At 45.2% G+C, this 10,897-nt stretch overlaps 2 protein-coding genes and 1 pseudogene across 3 annotated transcripts in view; 2 read left to right on the forward strand and 1 right to left on the reverse strand.

Moving 5' to 3' along the window:
* Positions 1-1,886: 1,886 nt before the first annotated feature.
* On the forward strand, positions 1,887-2,582 carry LOC112343775 (rhodanese-like domain-containing protein 6). 2 transcript variants are annotated; one of them, XR_002991406.1, is made up of 4 exons: positions 1,887-2,077; positions 2,132-2,293; positions 2,356-2,454; positions 2,501-2,582. XR_002991406.1 is itself a non-coding variant. In XM_024667803.1 (3 exons), exons 1-3 carry the CDS (start codon positions 1,928-1,930, stop codon positions 2,365-2,367), a joined length of 324 nt encoding a protein of 107 aa, XP_024523571.1. In that variant the 5' UTR covers positions 1,887-1,927; the 3' UTR covers positions 2,368-2,517. The 2 variants fall into 2 exon arrangements, 1 of the variants encoding a protein (XP_024523571.1); XM_024667803.1 differs by having other exon boundaries at positions 2,356-2,517.
* LOC9648385 lies at positions 2,510-4,165 on the forward strand (annotated as a pseudogene).
* Positions 4,166-8,370: 4,205 nt separating this feature from the next.
* Positions 8,371-10,897, reverse strand: part of LOC9648379 — a 4,181-nt gene continuing 1,654 nt past the window's right edge. Inside the window, exons 8-13 of the mRNA XM_024667800.1 lie at positions 9,948-10,859; positions 9,789-9,891; positions 9,467-9,737; positions 9,202-9,387; positions 8,829-9,146; positions 8,371-8,775 (exon numbers count right to left, since the gene is read on the reverse strand). Of these exons, the coding sequence (XP_024523568.1) occupies positions 8,382-8,775; positions 8,829-9,146; positions 9,202-9,387; positions 9,467-9,737; positions 9,789-9,891; positions 9,948-10,859 (2,184 nt within the window). The 3' untranslated portion in view covers positions 8,371-8,381. The remainder of the gene's footprint in view (positions 8,776-8,828; positions 9,147-9,201; positions 9,388-9,466; positions 9,738-9,788; positions 9,892-9,947; positions 10,860-10,897) is intronic.

The following is a 10,897-nucleotide window of genomic DNA, read 5'->3' on the forward strand; positions in this document are numbered from 1 at the left end:
ATTGCTTATCGTAGTGTGGAGCCGAAGCAATGGGCAATCCGTCGAGTGACAGCGAAATCAAATGTAAGGTGTGTGGGGATGCTTCCAAGGGGCAAGTGTTGAGCTTGGATCCGTGGTGATAAGTCTGCTTCTGTTCCAGCCCCATGTTTCCATGGGGAACGAAAGCAAGCAGGATTTTCAAGATGGTGTTGGTTATATTGCTACAACTCTGATGTCAACCATACAAAGCGGCTTGAAGACACTATAGTGACTAAACCTGATGCAGTACCTAAAGAATGGCCGGTTGCTAATGGGGTTGCGCTCACATCGGATGAGATTGAAAACCTTGAGAAATCTGGTTTCAATCTTGAGAGGAGAGTTGGAAATATGAGTGACAAAACCAGGACTATTCCTACAGAGATGCACAGGAGGCCAGCACGAAAAGGTAAGGCAGTTAAATTTATTGGTACCGTCTCCAAGCAGAAGCAAGGTAAAATAAACTTGGCTCAAACACTTGAGTGTGAGATTCTCTCCACGAAGTACATCACTGCGCTCGCAAAAGAGTACATAGTCAAAACAGAAGGTGGAGAGTACACAATTGCCATTCAAGACTTTCCTTCTTGCATATGTCCAGACTTTACGAAGCGCGAGGAACATGGGAAGGCATATGCTCCTTGCAAGCATATGTACTACATCTTCATCAACATCTTGCACCAGGACCCTAAAGTGGATATTCATATACACCAAGCAAGCCTTACTATTGCTGAGTTGCAGAAAACTTTTGGAGCTAATTAGATTTTCCAGCACTATCGATGTTTATTCTCTATCAATAATATAAACTAATTATACCTTATATAATTAATAAAAATATTTTATTATTTCACTTTTCATTTCATATACTTGTAAGGTTCTTTTCGCAATACTACCCATAGTATTTGTGAGTCTCCATTTTTGTCTTTACCTTCTCAAAAAATATTTCGTGATAGTCTTTCGGGTGTATGATGTTACAATGTATTGTGAGAGCATATGTACCATCACAGTTTTTTTTTTTTTCCTTTCAAATGGTTATATGGCCTTATATAGAATCTTAATTCAAATTTAATAATTTAAAAATTCTGATGAACCTGACATTTACTAGCTAGAAAGCACAGAGTACAAATTTAAAGAAGTGACAAGAATACTCTTTTTGCAAACATTTTATTTTATATTCTAACACACGTCTCTATTATTGCATGTAGTAAATATTTAAATTATTAGAACAAGAAGTGTCCTTTAGAACATTTTTATCTATATAATATATAGAGAGTTATGAAATTATTAAGTTCGCCATAACTTTAAAATTTTAAAGTTTATAATGTTTGTACTAAATTACAATTGAAAATTGAGCTCAACTCGTGAACTCAACTCTTCAACTCGTGAGCTCAAGTATGGTCCACGCTCCTTATGGCTTGATCGTGAATCTTGGATCAGGGCGTGGGAGCAAATGTGATTGAGAGTAAAATGGGTGACGAGCAGAAAAAGAAATATGCCCATTAAAGGCAAAATGCTGGATGTCGCCAGCATTCTTATTTGCACTTCTATAAGTTCATATAACGTTCGCTAGCTTACTTCCACCTTGAATTGGAGCCCAGATGATGAGATTTCTTACCAGATTTTCTTGGCTTTCCGAGGAAGAAACTTTCTAGCATCGACAAAAACAGAGAAGGCAAATGCCGTAAGACACTCCGACTCGATGTAAAAACACCCACTACTCGCTCGATCAAAATCCCTGATCCTGGATCCTTCACTGGGACTGTCCCAGTGGAGACAGAACCAAGCTCTGCCTCCCAGTGGGAATGATAGAGCTACGAGAATGCCTGTGCGTTATCTATGAGCATATGCCACTCTTCTATACTCTTTGAATTTTCCATTAACAAGTAGCCATGAAAACTAGGGCTTTTGTGGAGCTATGGCGCTCCCAGAGCAGGGAGTTCTTCTCTACTACAAGTTCGTCACGCTGCCGGATCCCGAGGCGACCAGGGACTGGTTCGAGCGATCGTGTTCTTCGCTGGCGCTGCTGGGGAGGATACGGATTGCGCCCGGGGGCGTCAATGTCACGGTATGTGAGTGGCATTCTCTGGAAATTCTCTGTGTTCTCACGGATTCTTGCTAGGTCGGAGGCAGCATGGAATCGCTGAGGGAGCACATCGATGCTGTCGCGAGGCAGGAGCTGTTCCAGGGATGCGATTTCAAGCTCGCTGCGTGCTCCCGGCCTATGGATCGCGATGCCGCTGCGAGCTGTGGTTTAGATTCCTTGTCCGTTCGTCTGGTTGAGGTAATTCTTTTCTCGCAAGTTCTTGCTCGAGCAAAGCTTTTTTCGTTTTTTCGGCTTTTTAGGAAATCGCGTGACGCTTGGTGTATTCCCTTCTCCATCGCTTGCAAATGCTGGGAAGCATCTATCGCCAGAGCAGTTCCATGGAATGCTCGACCAAGCAGGTTTTGGTTGTTTTCTTTCCAACTTACAAGATTTTCATTCGTGCAGGGAGCTTGAAACAAAGCAACGCTGCCCCCCAAGATACGCCAGTACAGTGACTTGCCTGCTTGGATAGACGAGCGCGCGGAGCAATTGCGCAACAAATCAGTACTGATGTATTTCTTTCTAAGTCGTTTCTTTCATTCATTGTGTTATATGCTTTTGCATTTGTTGCAGGTATTTCACTGGAGGTGTCCGGTGCGAGATGGCTTCTGCTTACATTCGTAGCAAAGGAGAGGAATTCGAGAACGTCTACCAGGTTGTTTGGTTTTCTCCTGTTTGTACGGTGGATTCTAACCTCGTGCTACGCAGCTTTCTGGTGGCATTCAGCGGTATCTGGAGGCATTTCCTGAAGGAGGATACTTCCATGGGAAGAACTTTGTTTTCGATCATAGGTAGTGCATGCATCACTCTTACTCGGAAGCTGATAAGCTTTGGCTGGCAGGATATCAGTTCCATCGCTACAAGATAAAACTGTTGGCTGCTGCTATAGTTGCAAATCTCCCTACGATGACTATACTCCACGGCTCCGTTCGCTCCATGTGTCGTATGCTGGTACTTTTATGCGAAAGTTGCAAGGTAATTCGTATATGATCTTTGTCTTCTCTTTACCTTGCATTGTGCTTTCAGGCGTCGGTGCCTTATCTCTGCGAGCTGTGCGCTGCTAATCGGCATTCTAGTGAACCAGTAGAATCAGGACGTGATAAATGTGAGTGCTTATCAAATTTTGATAGCAGACATATGACCCACCGTGAACAGGCTCGAAGTTAAGGATACTGTGCCTGCACGGCTTTCGTCAAAACGCATCAAACTTGAAGGGCAGGCTCGCATCGCTGTCGAAGAAACTCAGACGTACAGCCGAGTTCGTCTTCATAGATGCTCCTCACGAGCTTCCGCTGCTCTATCAACTTCTCGAGGACGAAACGAGGCGCGAACCTACAGCCCAGCCGCACAAGAAATTTGCGTGGTTAACCGATCCGGATGGTCCGAAGGCTAGCACACAAACGTGGACTCCAGTACAGAAGTCTTTCGATCCCATGCAGTACCAAAAGCAAACGTCGGGTTGGAGCGAGAGCTGGGAGTACCTGGGACAAGTATTGGCTGATCGCGGGCCATTCGATGGCGTTCTCGGGTTCTCGCAGGGAGCGGCCGTGGCTGCCATACTTTCTTCACTCAAGGATGCTGGACTGATCGACATCAAGTTCGTCGTGCTGTGCTCGGGGTTCGTTTCGCCGGTGCTAGAGCAACAGGTGTTGGGAGGATTGATCGACTGCCCTTCGCTGCACATTTTCAGTGGGAAAACTGGCTATGACCGGCAAATCTCTTGCACGGAAAGCGAGAGATTGGCCGGGAAGTTCAGGCCTGGCTCTCGAATGATAGTTCGTCATGACTCGGGGCATATAGTTCCCACTCGACCGGACTACCTCGAACAGTACTCCGAGTTTTTCAAGCAGTTTCTATGACTTGTCTTTAAAGTTCGGACGAGGATTGTGACGAACGCCTGCCCGCGCCCGCAAGTTGGTCGAGCTAGAGATTTTTGGAGCGATCGTATAGATTGCGTACGGCCAGCCCTGTCTCTCCAATTGTGCCTGAAGCAGGCGAAGATGATCGCGCAGATGATGCTAACAAATCTATATCGATCCATAAATTTGAGTGTGTCCTATAGTTGGTATATTGAGGAAATACTGGTAAAATATGAATTAATAATTGCTTAAAATATTTTAAATTTTATTTTTATAAATCTTAAATAAAATTTATGCAAATATAAAAATCGTTTACATTCTTTTTATGTCTTTTTTTTAACCTTTTTCTGCTTTTTTACTTCTGATCTTGGTGAGCTTAGTTGTAAGCACACACCATCCACAGCAACTTTCCAACATGATTACTCGCCTGTTGAAGTGTAGACCCCCAGTGTGGATGGTCCTCATCAATGAGCACGAAAAGGCTTTGGAATTGAAACTGAATCCCTCTACCACTAGCTTTGCATTAATCCATTTTATGGCAAAATATGGCTACCGAATTGTACCTCCACAAGACCAAGATTTGAGATTTAAGATTAAATTGTTTGAGGGTTTGAGGCAAAAAAAATCCATAAAAAAGGAAATACTCCATAAATTTGAACTAACTGTAGGTTTATAACTGAGTATGGACTACGTCCATCTCTGCATGCTTGTGAAGCAAACCTACGAGAACAATTTCGGCATCGAAGTCGAGACCGAGTACCATGTGGAGAATTGAACAGCGATAGATGGGAAAAAGCTTCAAAAATAGCTTCCTGTCTATAAACAGAAACGAGGATGACCCTTTTGACGACTCACCAGACGAGGACAATGTGCCACACACTGGCAACAATGGCGGCGGTGTCAGCTCTTTCTACCACACCACTGCTCTGGTGGTGTGGCCCAAGGACTGCCGAATGGAGGCGCTATGCTACACACAGAGCAGTGAAAGTGTAGTGAAGTGGCTCGAGGAGCAGCACAAATGCGAGCCTGGCCGGACGAATGGGGATTTGGAGCGATCCTTGACAAGTAAAGTGGGGTACAAGACGCATTTTGAAATTCTTCTAGATTTTTGCGTCCAATGGTGCTTGATTCTTGGTTGGGCATGGCCCTTGCTATGGCATGAATCCCTGGCTCTGCCCACAACCAGGCTGTAGCTGTGCCTGCAGAAGTGGCCATGACACTAGCTATGGCTGACTGACTTTGATCTTTTCTTTTTCTTTTTCTTTGTCTTTTTCACTGATTAGCTTTTTCTGTCCGGTTCTTCCAATGAGCTGATTGAGATTGGTCTTTCTTTTGTTCTTCTGTTTCTAGCAGGCCTGTCTATTACAAGGCTCTTACGTTTAGATTCAAAGTTCTCTGTTTCTCTTAAAATGAAATGGAGCATTTGCCAGGTGGCAATTCAAGGATATACAGGGTAAGGTTTTCTACTCGACGTCCAAGCCTGGGAGGATGGGAAATGGGTGCCATTGGAGGTGCGTCTTAAGGAGGAGATGGAGAGGGCCAAGGACCAAAAGGCCAAGGAGGCAATGCCCTCCTTGGAGGTGAGGGAGGCCAAGAACCAAAAACTCAAGGAGCTGTTTCTCAAGATGGTGGTAAAGGCCGAGCGTTTCGAAAACCAAGGAATTGGGCGAGGTCGATAAGGGTGGCAAACAAGCCCTAGAGGAGGGCCGCAACCAGGAGGGCGTACAACTTCTCCCCAGGTATGACTTGCCGGGTTTGTGTGTCAAAGAGCGATGAATTGTGAATGTAAAACAAGTTTGCTTTGTTCTGTCTTGAGCAGTGTAAGCCTATTGGTATCCTTGATCGATTCGAGGATTCCTTATAATACTCATCCTCTTCAATCTCCCCTTCATTTAATATAAATTCTCCCTTCATGGTGAATATAGAAAACTTGGAATAAAACTAAAAACTCACCAGATAAAAGAACATAGTACGAATGTTTTGCAAACTTTATATGGAGAAGTCGTTTGAGGAACAGTTGAAGCGCTCAGATATGAACATCTTGTACCTGAATGTGCACAATCTAAGAAACTCTAGTGTACAAACACATCCCATACCTCAAACATGGCACGCCTGTGAAAAACGTTTTGGAGCGCCTGCTCTCCCGAAGATGAGATCCCTCTAAAGTAGTACGTTGCGAATCTGTATAAAATCGTAAGGAAGATAAGCTTGAAGTCCGCTGAAAGCCTGCAGCATCCGAGATAAACTTGAAGTTGGCTGAGAGCCTGGGGAAGAACCATGTAAACCCAAAGAGGCCACCTCCGAGTCAAAAGAAACACTTCCCGCTAAGAGCCCCTTATGGTAGCTAAGAAAGGAAGTACGTAGAACCTATAGAGCAAAATTGATTAATCACCGTGAAGAGAAAGAACTGGGATACCACTAGTTTTTGCAAGGGTGCCAAGAAGTAGTATCTAACCGATTGGTGGCGAAGGAGCTTCACCTCTAATTCGGACAAACAAAACATGTTGTCTTTTCAAAGGAGCTTGTTCATGTACCTCGATTTTGATCGATAGCTCCAGTGCTTGGATACTTGAAAGCAGAGGGATCTCCAACGTACAACATATCTTCATATGGTCGAATCCCGTCTTGAGCAACAGAGAAAAAATCGTTTATCATACGCTTCCTCCCGAGCACCGAAATGACCAAAGCCAGGATAAGGATATTGGAAAAAATATCATCATCTATCTATCAATCAAGCCTTGCTCTGTCGGCGTGTGCCTGTGTGTAGGCAGAGGGATCCGTGAGAGGGGCTGGGGGGGCACAGCGATCTAGAGGGATTCTTGCAAGAAATTTGATAGATCGGAGCTTGCATTACCTGTGCTGCCGATGGAAATAAGCCTGGGATTATCACCTGGAGTTTAATATCAGAATCGATCGATCAAAGCCTTGGATTTACCTTGAGCGCTGCTCTATCGCGGCGTGCCTGTATGTAGACAGAGGGATCCATAAGCAGCGATCTAGAGCAATTCCTGTAAGAATTGAGGTGATCATCTCCGTGCTGCCGATGGAACCGCGCCTGGGATCATTGCCTAGAATTTCATAAAAATATCACGAATCTGTCCATCAAGCCTTGGATTGCGCTGCTCGGTTGGGGCACCACAGCTGTGGAGCTGCCATGGTTGCTTTGCGCTAGCCCTGAAAATTTGAATGAAGCGGGAAGAATACTTAATGAGCTGGACAGCAACGTGGCGGTGACGTGGTCAGCTTCTACGAACGATATGGAGCGAGAAAAAGCCTTGCGTTATACTTTCGGCGAGAGCACAGTACCTCGGAGAAGCGCCTTGATAACTTTCCCTTGAGTAACACTATTTAGTCGTGATCAGAGAAGAGCTTTCCCAAGAAATAGTACCTCTGCTTGAGATTCCAGTCAATCTCGCAGCGAATGGCAGTTGATCAATCCTCCTCCTGTTGCTACTCCTCTAGCACAGGCGAAACGATCGCTATACCGGCGTATCTTGGGGTCTTACAGCATTTGCTTCAGCCTGGCATTCCTATGTTTTTGCCGACGGAAAGCCGGAACATCTAGAAATAAATCTCAGAATTTAAGGTGGGAGTAAGCTAGCGAGACGTTATACGAATTTACAGAAGCGCAAATAAGAATGCTGGCCTGTATAGCTCGCCTTGCAGCATTTGCCTGTAATGGGCATAAGTTTGGAGGCTTTATGTTTGTTTTCCTTGTCAAGGCACATTTTCTTTCGATGGGCATTTGTGTTTCTTTGATGGCTGCACTGCTCTTCTATTTGTTGCTACATTTGGTGTCGCAGGTTCTAATGACTGTAACTGGTTTTGCTCACTGACTTTGATTTTATTTATTTATTTATTTTCTTGAAAATGTTTTCTTTTTATCAAACTGCTGAGTTTTTTGCCACGAATGCATGATGCCTGATTGACTTTGGTCTTTCTGTTCCGAGCAGGCCTTTCTTCGACAAGGCTCTTGACCGATGAAGCAGAGGAGCTGCAGTTGATTCCAGGACGTCATAATTTCAGTGTAAGAACTCTTTTCTTGCGGCTCGATCTTAGCTCTGAATTGTATGATGCAGCATTTGTATTCGCTCATCATCAAAAGCCGTGATCAGGACGTTTGGTGGTATTTGCAGAATGGTTTCGCGGACGAATTGTTACTTCCTGAGGCACCGAAGAAGAAAGAAGGAAGATAATCTAAATAGGTGTTTGCAATCATGTTAAAAACTAGAATTCTTCCTGCAAAGTGGAATTCGAGGGAGGACTTTGCTCTTCTCTGGCCTGTAGACAGTCTCGCATTGGGCTGTACTATGTTCGAAGTCTCTGTCCAAAATATATCATATTGACAAGAGTCTATGTTCACGAGAAGTGTGAGAAATCATCTCTCCTTGGGCTGTACTATGTTCAAAGTCTGTGTCCAAAATATATCATATTGACAAGAGTCTATGTTTGCGAGAAGTGTGAGAAATCATCCTCTCCTCAAAGATTTCTTCCAGGTAGATATGCAATGTTCCTTTGCTGCCAGCGTCTGGAGCTTGCTCCTGCAAAGCTTGCATTTGTTTGCAGAAATCATCACTGTCGACATCCGATGGAATACGTTTTTGCCACTTCTCGATCATCATCTCAAGCTCCTGCCTCTTGTTTTCCAGCTCTTGGACCTCCTTCTCGTCGTTCAAGGCTGCTGCTTGTAACTCCTCCACCTTGGCCTGACACTGAATAAATTCTTTGTTCCTCGTGAAAGCTGAGGCTGCTGCTGGAACCAATGAGCATTGCTCGCGTTCTTCGCAGGGCACACTTGCAAATCTTGGAACTTCGAATGTTCTAAAACAGAGGAAGAGCTTTGAACTTGTGAGAAACGAAAACTTTGATCTTACCTCCGTGATCCAATAAGAACTTGGCCTTTGTCACACCTTCCCCCGTCGAGAGATACTGCTTGGCACGACAAACTCATCTCGTTCCACGCATTTAGCATGTTTTCTTCCGTGTTGTAGACTTGTAGCTTCCGGAAAACATGGTAGAACAAGCTCTGGCGCAGCTCCAAGTGCTCGCGTCTCAAGTAGAGAAAGTTGACTCCATAGCCCAAGAAACCAGCCGGGATTTCGCCATTGGATAGAACAGGCGGTGGAATGTTAAGGAGCTTCTGAGGATGTTGAGCATCTACCGCGGCATTCCCATCCTTACGCTTGTATTGCCTGGTGAAGAACAAGATCACAGCGAAGTTTTGCTCGATGCGTGATATCAACTTACTTAATCGCGTCGATACGAAATACTGGAAAGTTCTCTGGAATCCAGAGCTTGTTGCTGCGAACAAACGCTAAAAAGGCCGTGGAGTTGTCCACGTTTGCATCAGAGCTTCTCAGCCATCGTATGCCTTTGTAAGTCTTGCACACGACTTGCAGGAGGGATCTGGCTCCAAGAAACGTGGATAAACTTCTGAAACGAGCACAAACACACATAAAACGTAAGAAAAACAGAACACATGAAGGAGAAAAAATAAGCTAGGAAGGATTACCTGTTGATTTCATCCTTCTCAACCCGAGCGAGAAGAACAATCGGCCCCAGAATGTCATCCAAAGGAAAGCCTATCGGTTTCATCTCTTGAGCCGTGTACAGCGCCAATGCCGGAGAATTCTCCTTGTGAACCAAAGTCTTGAGCTCGTTTAAGATGTCGCCCTCCGTTCTTTGAGTTTCATTTCTTTCACGGAGCAAAACCTCGTCATCGCTGGCAGCTCGTCGACGCTCATAAACACTCAACAAGCTTGCCTGAGCCTGCTTCAGCAAATCTGAAGAAAATAGCGTTCACTTAAGGCGGACAAGCAAAAGAACTCTTCTACCTGTATTACGACCCAATGACTCTTGGGCCGCATACAGCTTATTTGGAAGATTTTTGAGAGCTTTATGGCATTCTTTCAGGCCACAGCCAATACTTTTGATCATCTGAGAAAGATAACGTAAGGGGCAAATACACAACTATAAAAAATGATATCACGTACCGTTTCGGATTGTTCTACAATGTACTGGTACAAGTGCTTCTCCACTTGTTCGCGAGAATAGTTGCCTCGAAGAACAGCCAAACGAGAAGTAGCACTCTTGACGTCGTTAAACTCGGCTCCAATAGCACATACCTCGAACGTAAACAACTCTGGCATGATTTCGAGATCACTGAAAGTAGCCTGCCCATCTATTGCGGTCACACAGCAGATCGCAGGCTTGGCAGCGCGCTGCAGCGTGAGAGTGCCACGAAGTGAGATCTCTCGACAACCGAAGCACCTGTTGTCATGAATATCCACGACGTCCACCACCACCACGTCGGTATTTTCCTGCTCCATGTTAAACTTGAGCCTATACGGCCTTCCATGTACCACGTTAAGCTGCCACTTGATCGGGGTCACTTCGTCGCTGCCTTCGAGCACAAACTTGAGGACGTAAGGTCCAGCTCTCGCCGGTACCACCACGCCTTGGAAAACATAGACAGATGCTTCGTCGTCTCTCTCTCCAGACTTTGTCAAGCAGTTCTTCCCGAGCGGATCCCAGACCGAGACGGTGAGCTGCTGCAAGGCCTGTAGGGGGCGACCGTCTTCACATTCCACCAGAACCCACATTTCCGGCACGACTTGCTGCTCGTCATCCCTGTCCGACAGTGTGAGCTCACGAGGAGTCTCGCCGAGGAGCCGTAGCAACGTTGGATTGTTTCCAGGAGTGACTTCCAACGGGACCGAGACTTGCTTCGAAGATGCTCTGATCACCAAGTTGTAGACGCCCAGCGGCATGTCAACCCAGAAGCTTTGAAATGCAGCAAAACCATCCGTCGCGTATGCCACTTTCTCAAGTCTTTCACAAGTGTCTGGAACGATGATCTCTAGAGAAACTTCTTCGGCTTTGTAGCCGCTGTTACAAACGTTGTCCTTGTGATCCACCAGACAAACTGTAGCTCCGAAAAAAG

This window comes from Selaginella moellendorffii, unplaced genomic scaffold, assembly GCF_000143415.4.
Source record: "Selaginella moellendorffii unplaced genomic scaffold, v1.0 SELMOscaffold_201, whole genome shotgun sequence".
Lineage (NCBI taxonomy): Eukaryota > Viridiplantae > Streptophyta > Lycopodiopsida > Selaginellales > Selaginellaceae > Selaginella > Selaginella moellendorffii.

Excerpts from the sequence above, each read along its gene's own strand:
- LOC112343775 (XM_024667803.1), top strand. The coding sequence starts at position 1,928 with ATGGCGCTCCCAGAGCAGGGAGTTCTTCTCTACTACAAGTTCGTCACG. Across the intron at positions 2,078-2,131 it reads CCGGGGGCGTCAATGTCACG|GTCGGAGGCAGCATGGAATC; the intron begins GTATGTGAGTGG and ends GATTCTTGCTAG.